The sequence below is a fragment of the Callorhinus ursinus genome, unplaced genomic scaffold (assembly GCF_003265705.2).
Source record: "Callorhinus ursinus isolate GAN/ISIS: 27379988/994484 unplaced genomic scaffold, GSC_fseal_2.0 scaffold47, whole genome shotgun sequence".
NCBI lineage: Eukaryota > Metazoa > Chordata > Mammalia > Carnivora > Otariidae > Callorhinus > Callorhinus ursinus.
In genome coordinates, this window is record NW_027397109.1 from 4,399,713 (window position 1) to 4,417,106 (window position 17,394).

The 17,394-nt window shown below is 47.9% G+C and overlaps 1 protein-coding gene across 2 annotated transcripts in view; it reads right to left on the minus strand.

Moving 5' to 3' along the window:
* The window catches only part of IGF1R (insulin like growth factor 1 receptor), a 291,314-nt gene that overhangs the window by 38,741 nt on the left and 235,179 nt on the right, over positions 1-17,394 (minus strand). For both annotated transcript variants that reach the window (XM_025892942.2, XM_025892943.2), the window contains 5 exons: positions 7,601-7,815; positions 5,410-5,536; positions 3,849-4,087; positions 1,018-1,185; positions 593-797 (listed from right to left, as the gene is read on the minus strand). In XM_025892942.2, the coding sequence (XP_025748727.1) occupies positions 593-797; positions 1,018-1,185; positions 3,849-4,087; positions 5,410-5,536; positions 7,601-7,815 (954 nt within the window). The remainder of the gene's footprint in view (positions 1-592; positions 798-1,017; positions 1,186-3,848; positions 4,088-5,409; positions 5,537-7,600; positions 7,816-17,394) is intronic.

The window sequence follows — 17,394 nt, forward strand, 5'->3', positions numbered from 1 at the left end:
ATGGACACGCGGCTTGTTCCCAGCTTTGGCTACTGTGAGTAGTGCGGCTTTGCACCTTCACCTCCCTCCGCTCTTTGTCCGCTCCTTCTCAAACCTGCTTGTCAAGGGTGCCCGTGGCACTGGGCTGTGCTTACAAGTTGGGTCGCCTTCAAAACTCACTCTGGTCTTTTCCCTCTTGCTTCACGTCTCCTCAGCTGGGCTTCGAGAGGCCACAGGGAGAAGTGGGATGAGCAGGAAGGGCCCGCACACCAGCTCTTCCATTTGCTCGTCTCCAAGGGTGGGGGCCTCTCTGAGCTTCACTTCCCTGCCCCCCACCCCCAGCCGAGAGCCCACCTGCCCTCAGTGGGAGGCCTTGTGGCCGAGGCAGTGGCACTGACGTGCCCACGGCCCCCCCTTTCCTTCGGGGCTACCTGCCTTCCACAGGCACCCCAGTCACCCAAGCTGGCAGCGTGTTCTGTTCTCCCCCCCTCCTTGATGGCTACAGGGTTCTGCCTTGAGGCTGCTGCCCTACAAACCACCCGCGGGGAGAGCGCGCCACAGAACCCACCCGAGGAGCACCAGCCTGGAGACATTTTCCAATGACACTTGGTACCTGGGCACAAAGATGGAGTTGTGCAGAAAGTTCTCGAAGACTTTTCGGTACTCGGCCTCCTCCTTCTCGGCCTGCTTCTCGGCCTCGGTTTTGGGGCAGGCGCAGCAAGGCCCCTTCTCTCCGCCACACACCTCGGTCTTGGGATTCTCCGTCACCTCTTCCACGTCGATGGTGCCGTCGGCATACTTCCTGATGGGAATTTTGTCTGCTCGGGAAAGAGAAGCCCGACAAGAGCAGACATGAAAGCCAGGTCAGACGGGCTGGGGAGCCGAAGGGGGCAGCCGTCAGTGCGTTTGATCGAGAATGTGGCCGGTTTCCACCGAAGGGCTCCAACCGTTAGGGGGCTGTGTGTTACGTCGGGGCGTGGCTACGTGTGGACGGCGCGAGTTGGGCTCCGGGTCGCCCCACCGTCCCCCCCCCCTTACCTTTGGAGCAGTAGTTGTGCCGGTAAAGGTAGCTGTCCTGAGGCTGCCGCTGCCATCTCACGATGTAGTAACTGAGGTTGCCGTTGGGCAGGGAGGGCGGGTTCCACTTCACAATGAGCTGAGAAGAGGAGTTGGACGCGGAAAGAACGTCCAGGGGAATGGAAGGAACTGGAAAGGTGAACAAAGGACGCTTCAGACAATGGAATGAACCCCGAATCCAGGCAGTCAGACACTCGCGGCAAGGCCACAAGAAGCCACGGGTCGGACTGGATAGGGAAATGGCAGTGAATGCGGACCCGTGAAACAAGAAGTGAACCTTGTTCCGAAATCATATTAATTTAAATGCCCACATTTCTCTCTGTAGTATCTACTCTCAGGTCAGCTCTGTGAAAACAAACATGACTGAGCGGCACATGGAGAAAGGTCGGGGCGGGGGCACGCCAGGATTACCAGTGGGTGGCTTAAAAACCTACAGCTAATTCAAACACTGGATTGCTCTCAGTTATTACATCGGCCGTTCTCTAAATCGCCTGACTCCAGCAGTTCTAGCAAGGGGTGAAATGGACTGACTTGGGTTTCATCTGAGACTCTGGAGCTCTGATAAAAATGGCAAGACGCCAAAATGAAAGGGGAAGTGAGAAAGGGCGGGAGTGTGCGTGCACGCAAGTGTGTGCATGGGGTGTGTAAGAGGTGTGGAGGAAAGCCTCTCAGTTTTATAAGCACACGTCCATGGGATGAATGACATAGGACTAGGAAAAGCAGCCCACAAACCCACACACACACAGCCCCGACTGCAAGCAGTGGGCTCTGTTACCAGCCGGAGAATACTCATTTACAGGCAAAGCAAAATAATCTGGCCAGGCTTTATTTTACTACTGCCTCCCGAACCAAAATCCAGAGCTGCCTTATGTATAAAGGGCCAACGCATCCCAGGACCACTGAAATCTTATTTTCCTTGCGTTCACAAGAAAACAATGATTTTGGGGGGGGTTTTCCAAAGTGCAAGAGACCTCTTTACTGTCTATCACGTAAACAACACAGTCATCCAAGCCACTTTTTAAAATTTCAAAGGGGCGAAGAGTTTAAGGGTACTTTAAAGATTTTTTTTTTAATTTATTTGAGAGAGAGAGAGAATGAGAGACAGAGAGCACAAGAGGGAAGAGGGTCAGAGGGAGAAGCAGACTCCCTGCTGAGCAGGAAGCCCGATGTGGGACTCGATCCCGGGACTCCAGGATCATGACCCGTGCCAAAGGCAGTCGCTTAACCAACTGAGCCACCCAGGCGCCCTTAAGGGTACTTTAAGGCCCATAATATCACAGACAAGGTTCTGAACATCTGTACAGAGTGATGCTTTAGGGAAAGGTTGTGACTTATGCCAGCTTTCAGGAAAAACATAACCACTGGATGCTCGACCACTTTCAGATTGCCAAAGTCAAGTATTTCAAGAATAAACAGCTCACCCCTAGGAGTTTCAAATCTAAGTGTCACAAAAAAGCAGAGGCAGAGGACCGAGTCTTCCTCTGTCCCTACCACTCATAAGGACAGGGGCCAAGATGTAGGGAACTGGCCCAGTTTGTATCGTGCTTAGTTTTCCATCTTTGGGGAAAGGAAATAGGTTTCTTAAGAATTTGTCATATAATTAGGGGCCCCTGGGTGGCTTAGCCAGTTGGGTGGCCAACTCTTGATTTCAGCTCAGGTCATGGTCTTGGGGTCCTGAGGATTGAGCCCCGCATCGGGCTCCGTGTTCAGTGGGGAATCTTCTTGAGGATCTTCCCTCTCCCTCTCTCTCTGTGCCTCCCCCCGCTTGCTCTCTCTCTAAAGAAAGTGAATGGATAAAAAAAAAAAAAAAAGAACTTGTCATAATAAGGAAAGATTCTTATTTTTCCTGAGCTGGCTACAATAAATTACTTCCAAACCTAGAAGAATAATAACTTGTTTTGTTGCCTTTGAGCCTCTGCTACACCACCCCACACCCAGAATCAGAAGCCTGTGCCAGATTTACTTCTATAAACACTTCAGGGTCCATGGCATGATTGTGACCACTTATGGGATCCTTGAGATGGGGAAGGGGAGGGGAGGGGGAAGCAGGCATTACGTGAGCCACAGGTTTTCCCCATCAACACTTTTTCCTCACCGTCTCTGCCATTTAAATTTATTTTGTGCTACCTTATGGGTGTTTTATAAAACGGCAACAATCCCAGGATATTTATCATTGTCTTTAGAAATGATGTGTATTTTCCTGCCTCTAAGCTGGTTTTCATACAGTTGGCTAATATACACAAACGTTTGCTTTCATTAGTTCCAGATTCTGGAGTTGAGAAAAATGAGGTGGTTTAGGAAATGAAGACAGAGACAGAAGGAAGAACATTTTCACCAGTGAATATCTGGAATGTCCACAGCATACTCTGTCTGACGCTTTCCAAATTCTGTCTACCTCTTTGGAACCCTTGCCTCTACAGAATGAAGATGGAAAACCCATGAGCCACATGAGGTAACTGGAACACCAAATCAGCATATGTTCAGTTCCTGGAGAGTCAACTATGAAAATAAAATAGGGGGCTGGGTCCTGGCTGGGTCCTCCAAACAAACCGCCCCAGGCCCCCCTGGAGGACCTGGGCTTACTGGCACAGAGTAGGCGGATGATGGAAGACGGGCCATAAAGATGGCCCAGAAGAGCCTAGGGTATTGCGACTGGGAAAAAAAATGACATGATGGGAGCATTACATATTGATAAGAAAGACATATAAAACACGGACTGGTCCAGGCTTGAGACGTCTCGAAATAGGCATGGGGAGCTCACAAAAAACACGGGATGGGCGGTGTGTGGATACCTGAAGCATTGGTGCGAATGTACAAGATTTCACTTTTGGCCCCACGGATGTGGTCGTTCTCCACCATGGTGAGGGTCACCGCCTTGACATACACAGCGTACTGCGTCCAGGGCTTCAGCCCGTGCAGCAGGATGCCAGGCTCGACGTCCTTGTTGGGAGGGAGGTCCACATCGACCATGTTCCAGCTGTTGGAGCCACAGGCGTCCTGCCCATCATACTCCGTGACATTTTTAAAAGGTCTAGAAAGATAGTGGATGAAGCTCAGAGGAAGGTCTGGGTCTCTGACATCAAAGCTCCCGGAAATCTTCCCTAGAGGCTTAGCATGTCACACTTTCTATAATGGGAATTCTAAGTAAAACAAACACTCCGTTGGATTTGCATAGAAGAGTAAAATGAAGCAACGGGACCCCAGGTTTTACCACATTTACAAAATGCACTGTAGAACTGCACGCTCTGCCTCGGGAAGAGCAAATTCTAATTGTTAACTGGGATTGAAAACAGCGCTCCTTAAGCATGCAGGCAAAGGCTATTTTTCTCTCTTCCAATTGTGGCATTTTTCACCATTAAGAAAAAAAACAAGCATAATCATTTCATGCAAACATCAGCTACTGATGAAGAAACAAACTTTTGGGGGAAAAGGACCTTTGCTACAGAAAAACAGCTTCTACAGTAGAGCTTCCAGAATCTCATTTGCTCGCAAACAACTGTGATTGCTTAAGTATCTTATAATACTCAAATATTTAGCTTCCAGATTGTCTCCAATACTAGCATCAACTCCTTGGTGAGATTACCAGCCGACATTGCCAATGCACTGGGGGACTCTATCAAAGAGAAGAGAGTATTTTGCGCACATGCTTGGGCGGGTAGGGATTCTCCAGCTAGCAGATGAAAGGGCCGGACAGCCCCTGGCCACTGGCTTCTGAAACAGATGTTAACCTACCCTGTCCTCATGACGGAAGACCATGAATGACTCCTATCCATAAATACACTGAACGCCTAATGATCCCGAGACCCCCTTTTTTTCACGGCTATGACCCCGGGGAAAGGGGACCAGATACTGTCATTGGTGGCTCTGGTTCCAACTCTGAGGAAGCCAGTCATCGGGGAAGGAGACCTATAGCATCACAGCGGGAGCTGGATAAGAAGGGTAACTAAGGAAGCTGGTGGAACCACCTGGACGGGGAGGCAAAGAAAGGAAGGGGGAGACCAAAGGAGTTGCTATCTGGAGGAATAAGTCATGGCTGCTGAGGCAGGTGAATATGACCGGAAGGCACAAGAAAAGCCCCCAGCAGATTTGGGGAGAAATCATGAAAGGTTTGGAACATGAAGGTCAGTCTCTCTACATTTTCCTTCCCTAGTTCATGACCTAGAGCAGAGGACCAGGTCTTGGGAAGGGCTCATGGAATAAGATGATAGATCTGTCTGGGGGTCACCTCCAGGGGAGCTGAGCATCCTGCGGGGTGTTCCTAGAGTACGGGTTACAGGGCACATCCTCTATCCCACTTCATGAATGTCAGGACTTAACCCACAGCCCCGCCCACAGGACACCACAGAAACTCACGCTTCCTTGTAGTAGACAGTGAAGCTGATGAGGTCCCTGTAGTCAGGGGGCCGGTAACGGTGCCACGTTATGATGATGCGATTCTTCCACGTGGTCGTAGAGGTGAAATGCAGGATGTCACTTTCACCTGGGGCACAAAGTATATCTGTGAGTGACAGAGATCAATGTCCATTTCCTCCACATGTCTGACAAGTCACCTGCCCTGCCCTATTTCCCTCTTCTCCAAAGATGGTTGTACACGCCAAGCCCCTTCCTGGACTTCTCCGTGGCTCTCTTATTTCTACTAAGAGCCCAGACATTTTACCACAGGGAGCTGCAACGAAGCTTGTTCCTTTGTTTTAGCGCACTTGGTTGCACTTGGACCCGAATCTGTGATTCCTAACCTGACAGGGAAGAACTGCTTGATTGAGCAAGGCACCTGGTCTTTCTGCTGATCCCTAAGACCCGGGCTCCTGAGGGTACCAGGGAAGGTGAGAATAAACCCCTAAGCTGGGCCGAATCTTCTGCGATAGGTTGGCACCTGTCCTGCAGTTGCGGATCTCCGCCTGCTGCAACCAGCAAAGAGAGGCGAATGGCCCAGGTGTGCCACAGGGGGGCACATTTCTGCCTCTAAACTTGGCATTGACCTGGAAGGACACGGGCACTCCTGGAAGGCCTCTGACTGGGGATGACACACTGACAAGAACAGTGTGACTGGCCAAGCCTCCTGTGCACTGTGGGAAGTCGCTGAGAGCTACCGCAGGGACCCTGCTCTGAGCCCTGACTTGTTCCTCTGGCCAGATTCAAACGACCCTGAGAACCAGGGCGGAATTGCTGACTGCTTCCCCCACGGAGACCCGAAGCTCCCCGACGGACTGTCTTGCCCGTTTCTATTTGCCTGAACCCCGACACATACACAGCGGGTGAAGCAGTGGCTGATTAAAGTGAACTTACTTTAACTGGCTAAAGGCAGTTAAAAGTAAGAAGTCAGTGGGGCAAAATGTGCCAGATCGGAGGTTAGAACAAAGTTGCAGTTCCTGCTAATGTGTTATTTAAGGAGAAACCATGATTTTGTTTTCAAAGGAAAATGAATGGCTTCTGTATTCACAATGTGACCGCTCAGACTGGCTGACTTGGAGGAGAAAACACCTGGAAAATGCTCAGCCACATCTGCTCTGCTATGATTCGAACAGGCAGAACGGTAGGGGCTGCAGTGGGTGGGTGAGGGAGAAGGGGCCGGTTGCCAGCATACCACGTAGCTCTGTGTCAGGCTTCTTCCCTCTAAAAGCTCTTCCAGAGCAATCTGAGTGTCTACCAGGTAAATCCATACACCAGCAAAACTAATCAGTCAAATGCTAATGGTTTCACAAGTCCTCCCCTCCCGTGTGTGTGTGTGTGTGTGTGTGTGTGTGTGTGTATGCATGTGTGCAAATCACCTCTGATCATGTATTACTCTATTTTTTTTCCCCTAGTACCCTTCCCTTATTAAAAGCCGATGGCGGAGAGAAAATTTACTTTTATAACCCTATCCAGCCAAACAGAACCACAACATTTTCAAAAGCGACTTGATATACAGGGTTAGATGAGAGACGTGCCGTTAGATCTCAGATACAAGACCTGAAAGTATATAACCATGGCAAGGTTATAATTATGTGGTTCTCAATTTAAAAAGCAATATCCGTTCAGGGAGGTAGGCTCTCTCTATCTTTTTCATGTTGGGGTGGGAGCAAGGAGGAGGCCGAGGGAGAGATAGGGAACCCATGGCCACCGCGTTGGGCTTGGAGCTCAGTCCCCTCTGCCCTGAGGCTTCCCCTGCACCGCAGGAGACTGAGCCGAGCATGCTCCCCGGCAGTGGAGAGGACCGGCTCTTCCTTGCAAAATCATCTCACTGTCTGCCTATGCCTTAAAAGACATTGAGCCCTGCATTCTGTAAGCACTTCCATAAAATACTCCCTTTGAGCAGAAGCCTATTTACAAATGCTTAGCACACTCCTAGGGATGTTAAGGAACAGTGACAAATACGAATCTGTCATGAATTGGCCCCACTACTGACTCTGAAGATACACACACGTATGGGCAAAGTGCTGGTTCAGGAGGCCCCATGCCCCCCCCCCCCCCGCCCCAGTGAGATGAGGAGGGGGCCACCCAGGGAGCCATCATTCTAGATCGGAGGAGGGGCCACAACTTTATTACAGCCATTGGGTCCACTCACAGGAGGCTCGCTCTCCATTGTTCCTGGTGTTTATGTCCCCTTTGCTCTGGCGCCCCTTAGTCCCTGTCACTTCCTCCATGCGGTAAATCTCGGAGACGCACAATTTGGGATTGAAAGCAAAGTACATCTTCCCAGCTTTGATGGTCAGGTTGCGGTGGTCCCAGTCCCACAGCTGCTGCAAGTTCTGGTTGTCGAGGACATAGAAGGAGTAGTTCCTAGAAGCACAGAAATCACCGTGAGTGCTGTTGCTCTTTCCCAGTGTCCCCTCCCACCTTCTGGCCACCCCACACCGGTCCTCTTCTGCACGTGGCTCTGGAACCCGCTGCCTTTGCCAATGAGAGATTTAGTTATTAACAGTGTGTAAGAGTAGACAGTTACTGTTAACAACAGCAACAACATGATTCAAGGACAACATATTGAAATCGGTAAGACACTAATTAATTTTAGGACCTCCATTACCAACAAATAATGCTTCTCACACCAGAGGATATTACTGGAATCATTCTGTAGAAATGCCTTTGGGTATTTCTCTCAGAGCAGAGTAGGTATAATGCACTCGAAATCAGTCCATGGGAGAAGAGATATGCTCAGCTACTCAACCGGAACGGCTTACATATTTGCTGTAGAGAGTCTGCCATTATCCTTAGGGGTAAATCCCATCCATGCCATCAGCGGTGTATGATGGGTTAGGGGAGAGAATGGGACAGGGAGACAGACTCGGTGGTGGACCAGCCCTGGGCCTGCTCCCTCCTCCAGATTCACCCCATCCTAAAAAGCCTCAACCACAGTCCCTAGAGAAAGTGGGGGAAGAGAAATAGCCTCCCAAGGACAGTCCCCTTGGGCCACCCATCCGGGCCACAGTGACCCAGTGTCCAACACTAGGTTAGTGTGCGCAAGGCTTGTTTTCGGAGTGCTGGGCCCCACTCCCAGAGTTTCTCGTTAGTAGGGCTGGGTGGGCCAAGAATCTGCATTGCTGACCTGCACGCAGGTGATGCCGGCACTGCTGGTACTGGGAAGCACACTTGGAGGAGAACTGGTCTAACAGGTGCTGGGTACCAACAAAGGGGCTGGAGGTCCAAAGCTGACCAAGTGAGATATGGGCCCTGCCCCTAAGGGGGTGGACACAGAAGCAGCTACACCTGCCAACTGAAGGAAAGACGGAAGGACAGCCAGAATCAGCAACAGCTATCTCTGGCTCCCCAGAGGGAAATCCATCCCCCGGGAGGTGGCAGTGTAGACAGCTATAGCTGAGGGGTCTGGAAAAAAAATCCAGGCTGTATACCTCTTTTTCTAGGGCCCTGGGGAAACCAGGTAGGCAGGGCCACGCTGCCCATCCAAGTCCTCCGTGATCAAAGGTCTGCTCCCCATGGACCTTGAATCCTTCCTCTCCCCTTCCTGGTCCCCAGCCTCAGGCTCTTTCTGGAGCTCACTCAAGCACTTTATACAGCACAGAGTCTAGGAATTGGAGCAGCACTCTGAGCTATTGCTAATATCCACTGAACGGTCCAACACACGAACTGCAGAAAGGAAAGGATCCAGCCCTCTTTCCAAAGCCAAGATAGCCTGGACAGAAGTCCAGAGCCCTCCTCTGCCCTGGAGGCTGTGTCCATGGGGCACCTCTCTGCACCTGATGGGGTTCCTCACATATATCATACCAGCACCTCCACCCGCCTGGTCGATCCACAGCCTGAGTCTCATTAACAAGAAAGCAAAAGTTATGGTTGTAATGCTGCCAAGCAGACTTGTGACACATGCCTGGGAATTCACAAGGGAGTTCAGAGAGGAGGATCCAGGAGTACAAATGTCATTAATGAGCCACGTAGCCATAGGCAGTTCCCTTAGTACTTTCTGTAGCCATCCATCTAGTTTACTTGTAGGACTGGGGGTGGGGGCATGAACACACACTCAGAGGACAACAAGGGGTATGAACATCTAAGCTTGTTTTATGAGTCTAAGACTCTAATGCCCGGAAGGAGTCACAGAGCTGAGATGGAATCTGCCCCATCAGCCTGAGCCCAAGCCCTCCACAAGCCCTGGGGCCTGTCCACAGACATGCAGGGGGTGGATGTGGGAACCCTGTCTGCACACAGTTCAGTGAGCCAAGTGAGTCCAAAGGCAGCACCTCTGAAACCAAGCTAGCCTCCTCACTGACCCACCTTGAGATCCCTTGACACATTCAAGGCCACTGAAGCAGGTTTGCAATAACCTGCAAGTTGATAATATATTCCTCTCAGGAACAGCTCACTCCCTGACACATATATCCACTGGAAAGGGAACCTAAGAGATTGTCCACATGAATCTAGACTCGGGATATGCAACGCAAGGCCATGTATACAGGTGGGAAGCGCTGGGATCTGGCAAGGTGAGACCTGCCATAGCTTGGGGACAGTCGCCACCCACATCTCCTCTTTCCCCCAGTGCCAGGCTGCAGCTGATGCTGGTTGACCTGAGTCTTCAGACAACTGAAGGCGGGGTTTGCAGCTGGAAACAGATGCATCCCATGTAGGCCCATTCTTGTCCATGAATACTTTCAGCTCTGAAGGACTCTATAGTGCCCGTACAAAGCCCAATGGGTCTGGCTGCTCCCAGGTTCCTCAGCTGGCCCCCAAGGGACAGAACCTCCTTGTTGGTGCAGAAACCTCTAGGCTGGAAGTAAAGGCCCATTAACCCGGTCAAACCTCTGTCTCAACTCAGGATGAGGCTTCTTTTTAGTAAACTAATTTTGCTGGCAGGGAACAGAAACCACACTGAAAATACCTTCTGAACAAAACATGATTCTCCCCATGGGAGGAAGCATGAATTATAAATCAGGAATTTGACAAATGAATGGCAGGCCCACTGAAATTCTGTGTGTGTGATTAATCACTTTGAAAAGGAAGATTATCCTTTTACAGTAAACACAAACATTTTTTACAACACTGAGAAGGCCTGGAGCCAGGATACCAATATCAATAAAACCCAGGCGTTATGGAGCCTCTGTGAGCGACAGAAAAATAAAAATAAAACCCTCTTCAGAATAATAACCAAGCCATTCATGAGCTGCCTGTCAATATTGCTCTTGCTTTTCCAACCCCAGGTTGGGGCCTGGCTCCCCCCAAATTCCCCTTCCATGATCAGGTGACAATTAAGAGACGGTAAAAGGCAGAGACCTGTCTGCATGTTTTACACACACACACACACACACACACACACACACCTTTTCATTGTTTCCTAAAGGAAATGACTATATAAGTCAATTACTCAGTAAACGTCATTTCCTAATTATTCCTAAACTTACTGCCTTTACATTCAAAGAATATTTTAAAAAATTAAGTTTTTATTTTTTCTGTAGCTTACACAGATGCCTGGGTTTTACAGATATCGGTATCCTGACTCCCAGCCTTCTTAGTGTGGCAAAATATGTTTGTTTCTGTACTTGGGTGGGCCCCATCTGACAAAATGTAGACCAACTGAGGTGGGTTAGAAGCAGTCGGTCATGTCCCTGAGGATATCTGTACATTATCTGTATTGGTATTCTGAATGCCTAGTGCACACTATACACAGAGGTGTTTAACTGATGGCTCCAGGCTTGGGGTATCTTACCTCTGAATTATCAAGAACCACCCGCCTCCCCACCTGCTCTGATGAAGGGCAGGAAGGATGTGAAAGCAGAGGGAAGCGAAAGTGCTGGGGATTTGCACAGTGCACAGAAGTCAACCCTGGGGCTAGGGTTTGGAGCATCGCATTTGAGAATCCAAAGATCAGGGTCTGAGCAACATCTCCACCACTTACTAAAGCTACAACACTTGGCAAAGTACTTATTTGGCTTCTCCCAGGGTGGGGGCAATGGGTGTGGAGGCCTGGGAGTCCAGATGATGGGGGTAGGAAGGGATACTCCCCCCCACTTTCAGCCCTTACTGACAAACTGGGGGGAAAAAATCTGCAAATATACAACTGATTATTCCCTTTTGCTTCTCAGAGGAGAAAGCATGGACTCTTTCCGGCTGTCTCTAGGGGGCATCAGAACCCAGCACACAGGGACTGCCTCCAGCACCCTAGCAATCTGCAACAGACACAGAATTTGGCTTTTTCCGCAGATGCTCACACCATATCCAATCTCCTCCAAATCCAGTATTTACACCAACCTTGGGGGTTCAGCAAGGGCGGGGATTTATATTCAAGTGGCACTGGGTACCAAACAGAATCTCAGAAAATGTTTCTTCTTTAAGGGTTTTCTAAATAGCTTAGTTGAGGTATAATTTACCTACCAAAAACTGTACCCATCCTAAGTAGACAGCGCTATGAGCTTCAGTAAATATATGCAGCTGTTCCACCAGCACCATTATGCAGTTTCTGAACATTTCCATGATGTCAAAGTTCTCTCCCTGCCAATGGTGGTCAATCTCTGCTCCTATTCCCAGCCCTCGCCAATCGGCTTTCCATCTCTATGGTTTTGCTTTTGCTAGAAACTAATGGAATCATATAATGTGCAGCCTTTTGTGTCTGGCTTTTTTTCACTTAGCTTAACGTTTCTGAGGTTCACTCATGTCGTTATATTATCGTCAAATGGTATTCCATTGTACTACATTTCATTTATCCATTCATCTGCTGATGGATATCTGGATTGTTTCCAGTGGGGTTTTTTTTGGGGGGGGGTAGGGGGCTCTAGTGAATAATACTGTTACGAACATTCACATTCAAGTCTTGTGTGGGCATGTTTTCATTTCTTTTGGGAAGATATTGGGTAGAGCCTGGAATTGCTGAGTCACATGGTTGAGTCTTTATTTTTAAAAGTCCCAGGGAAGTATTAACACCAGCCCTGTTGCAACCTAATCTGAGTTGCAGGAACGTAGAATGAAGCACCAAGTGTTGCAAAGTCAAGTGGTGGGGTCACGAGTATAGCGATGCCTAAATGTACCCAAGAATTTCAAGTCTTAGAACCCTACTACCTCCATCTGCTTCTAGGCTTTTGGGGCAACGATCCTTGGTGGCACCAAAGAATCCAAAATTTTCCCTCTTTGTCTGATGCCATAAGAAAATAATGTTTGTCCACCTCAAGGAACTGTCCAGATAACAGAAATATTTTGTTTTCTATTCAAGGGTTTAAAGATCAGTCATTTTATAGAAATCTTATACATGTGTATTACAAAATCCACTTCCTTCTTAAACAGCAGAAAAACCTTGATTTTTCTTAATGTCTAAGGTTATTACTCTAGAAGCACATCACGTACACAGGCTGCGTGACATCCTCAAGGAAACCGGGATGTCTGAGTTCTTACGGACAAGCTGATGACTGCCTGATGCCGTCCGGGCCTTGTTCTCCAGTCACCAACTGCCCTGCCGTCTGTTTGGGTGTGATTCTGCCTACGTCTTTCACTGCTCTGGAAATCCGATGACAAAACTGGCTCACTCTGGAGATAGACTAGAGCTCTACTCCAGCTATAATGCTTGAATTTCGTGTTCTGGATGTGACTCAGTGGTCTGGGCTGCTCAGGGGACTTGGAGGGAGGTCTCAGTTCCAGTTTGGAAAGCCAAGGTGGTCAGATACAGAGGATCCCGGCACTATGGATTCATCTGTTCTCCATCAAAACAAAATGCTATAAAACTCCCATCCTATTGAACCAAATGGAGGCACTTATTTATGTTCTCACTTGGCTACAGAAGTTCAAGAAAAATAGTACTTAAAGGCAATAGTGTGACACTTAAATATTTAGGAAAAAAGGCAAAGCACTTTAGGGATTCACATATGAGAAGAAGAAATAACAGGGCATAGCAGTGGTATCCAATCTTGGCTACACACCGAAATTACTTTGAATTTTTGAGAAAAATCATTGATGCCTGGATCCCACCCCCAAACATTCTGACTGAATTGGGAGTGCATCTTGGGTTACTGGGATTTTTTTTTTTTTTACCTGGCCCCACCCAAGATGGTTCTAACATCAAAGTCTAGGAACCACTGGGATAAAAGTTATCTTGGCTTAAACCAAAGACACATAGAAATGAAACTCCTGGGCGCCTGGGTGGCTCAGATGGTTAAGCATCTGCCTTTGGCTCAGGTCATGATCCCAGGGTCCTGGGATCGAGTCCCGCATCAGGCTCCCTGCTCCTTGGGAGTCTGCTTCTCTCTCTGCCTCTCTCTGTCTCTCATGAATAAATAAATAAAATCTTAAAAAAAAAATGAAACTCCTGCAGCTCAAAAGCCTTGAATACATTCCATTGCCTACCTAAATTATAACCTCCACACCCGGGTGCATAACACCTTACGTAATTCTAATACCACCTACCTCTCCAGCATTATTTGCCAAACAGGTCCCAGGATGCCCCAACTCGCTGCCTTTGTTCTTACTGCCCTATCCTGAACTGCCTTCTTCACCCTCTGCTTTCTGAGTGTTTCTGGAAACCCTTCAAGGCCCATCTCAAATGCCACCTCTTCTTGAAAGCCTGTGGGATCTTCTTAATCAGATTCTCTGCCTCTTTTTCATGCCCATGGCATGTTCCTTTTCTTCTCCTCATAGCTCCTTGCAAATTCTGCTTTGCACTATTGTTAGCATTTATGGTTTTTTTTTATTAAAGATTTTTATTTATTTATTTGAAAGAGGGAGAGAATGAGAGAGAGCACATGAGAGGGGGAAGGGTCAGAGGGAGAAGCAGACTCCCCGCCGAGCAGGGAGCCCGATGTGGGACTCGATCCCGGGACTCCAGGATCATGACCTGAGCCGAAGGCAGTCACTTAACGACTGAGCCACCCAGGCGCCCTGTTAGCATTTATGTTTATCATATTCCTTTCTTCTCTGCCTCCCTCTGACTCTTCCCTCCTTGCAGGAGTGAGGAGAACTGGTCAAGGGCTAGAACTTAGTCTATTTCCTAAGTCGGAGAATGCACAATAAAGAACTGAACTGTTGCTACTTGTCACCCCTAATACAAAGAGCTGTGGGGGCATTCATCACAAGTGAGGATGGCCTATACCTTTTTTGATCCTGGGTGAGAAAGGCTGGTGAGAGAACCCAACTCCCACCAAGACAGGCAAGATTCTCAAGCACCCCAGCTAAAGACAGAGCCTCCAAGAAGCAGCATGTAGGAAGGAAAGGCTGGAAGGCCAGCATCCTCAGAGCTACAAGGGCCACTGATCAGCAGCAGGGTGTGAAAACCTAAGGGCCATTTGCCCTTCCTTTTCATTTAAAATGTTAAGGGCAGAGCAGAGGCCTGAAGCGTACTTGAGCTTGGAGGAGTCCCAAACACCTGAGCAATGGCAGGCATCCTTAAAGAGCCCCCACTGGGACATCAGGTTTTACACAAGTTTCGGATAATGAGAAATGCGCTTTAAATATCCGTGCAAATGAAAATCAGTCTTAAGTTCTCAGTTCCATATAAGGGCATAATACTTTCAGTTAACACATGACTAAGAGGTAATCCCAGCGTGTAATAATTCTTAACCAAAATTAAATTCTTGGGGTGCCTGGGTGGCTCAGTCTAAGCACTGGATTCTTGGTTTCAGCTCAGGTCATGATCTCAGGGTTGCAAGATCGAGCCCCAATTCAGGATCTGTGCTCAGTGTGGAGTCTGCTGGAGATTCTCTCCCTTTTTCTCTCCCTCCTCCTCTGCTCCTCCCCTGCCCTCTCTTTCTCTCGAATGAATGAATGAATGAATGAATTTTAAAAATCTTTAAAAAATTAAATTCTCCTTCCAGTTTTTCCCTCTATGTCTATCACTTGTTCAACCTGGAGAAAGAAAATGTGTATCATTAAGCAGCAGGAAAAGTGGCAGATCCCAATCTGCCAAAAAAAAAAAAAAAAAAAAAAAAAGGGATTACCAAAAAAAGAAAAAAAAAAAAAAAAAAAAAAAAAAGTGCTTACCAACACAAGGGATTCCAGAAACACAAACCTACCTGGAGAGAAAAAGAAAAAACTGTGCTAAAATTCACTTTAAAATTTAATACAAAAAATGAGAACCACCACCTCAAAATGGTAGAGCCTCAGCTTGCCAAGTTAAGTGACTTATGACACTCTGGGGCTGGGCACGGTGGCAGCCTCGTTGGATTTGCAAGGAGAAAGAAGTTTCTTCTCCTAGAGAATCAGTGTTCTCAGTGGGGAGGACAGTGTGCTTTTCAAGGATGGAATGAGGAGCTGCCCTCTCTCTTTAGCTGTATCAGATGATGGAATTTTAAGAATTTAAGACTGACCAAGAGTTAGTCTGAGAAAAGCAGGGAGGCTGTAAAGAAACCCTTATGGGGGTAACTTTATCCAGTCGGGGCAGATAAATCAGCAAGGACAACCTTTCCCATGACCTTGCCACCTCTTTCTTTCCTACATTATTTCCCCACATTCTCTTTGGAAGGAATTTGCTCGTTAATTGATGTCTCCTTTTATTTCGAAGCTGTATTTAAAGAGAGTATGAAGAGAAAGGTATATATGCAGAGGTACACACAGGCCAACTGCTGGAGAGAAACTATAGCAGTAAGCACCAGCTCTTATCTATCCTGTGGTGAAAAGCCTCTGGCGAGTTTAAAACCCCTATCACAAAGCCTATCTCTGCAGAAGGCAAAAATTCTACCAGTAGTGTAAATCCTACTGGCTCATCAATGAAACAATTTTGTCAATTAGGATTCCTTTATAAAAAATGAACTATCCATACTTCTCTAAATCTCTTATGTTCCAGTATACACTTTACCCCGATAATGTTGGGGTTTGGGCGTGGACACTCCAAACAGTCACCAATTCACACAGAATTGTTGACATCCTCCAAACTTAACTACTAATAGTCTACTGTTGTCGACCAGAAGTCTTATGATAACATAAACAGTTGATTAACACATATTTTGTATGTTATATGTGTGATATACTGCATTCTTACAATGAAGTCAGCTGGAGAAAATATTATTTAAAAAATCATAAGGAAAATACATTTACAGTCCTATACTGTATTTATCCAAACCAAACCAAACCAAACAAAACAAAACTGTGGGGTGCCTGGGTGGCTCAGTTGGTTAAGCGACTGCCTTCGGCTCAGGTCATGCTCCTGGAGTCCGGGGATCGAGTCCCGCATCAGGCTCCCTGCTCAGCGGGGAGTCTGCTTCTTCCTCTGACCCTCCCCCCTCTCATGCTCTATCTCATTCTGTCTCTCAAATAAAAAAACAAAACAAAACAAAATTGTGTCCAAGTGGACCCACACAATTCAAACCATGTTGTTCAAGGGTCAACTGTTTTTCTTCTTTTCTTGTTTTTTTTTTTTAAGATTTTATTTATTTACTTATTTGAGAGAGAAGGGGGGCGGTGGGGAGGAGCAGAGGGAGGGACAAGCCGACTCTGCATTGAGCACGGAGCCTGACGTGGGGCTCAATCCTATGACCCTGAGATCATGACCTGAGCTGAAATCAAGAGTTAGACACTCAACCGACTGAGCCACCCACGTGCCCCCGTATTTTAAAAGATGGGATGGTTTTACATAGTATATAGAATCCTGGGGATAGGAGTCATGTCACTGATGATTTCACAAAGGGCTAAGCACCTGAGACCCATTCCTGTTGCTCTTGGCACAGAGGGTCCCCACCAGCACCCCAGTCTGCTGTTTCCATGGTCACGGTCGGACACGCAGCCCTTGACTGACAGGTCACAACACAGTTTTCCAGAGCAGCACTATCCCAAGGATGGAGAATCATGGCCACACGGGACTCTGCCCGAGGGGGTGGGCCATCACGCAGGTGGCGCCAGGCCTACCTTTGCTTCCTCCTTTCTTTGTTGTAACAAGAAAGAGTCTTTGCCTCAGTGACATGAAGTTTTAAAAGCACGCTACTTATTTTGTAATAGGAGAATGTCAGC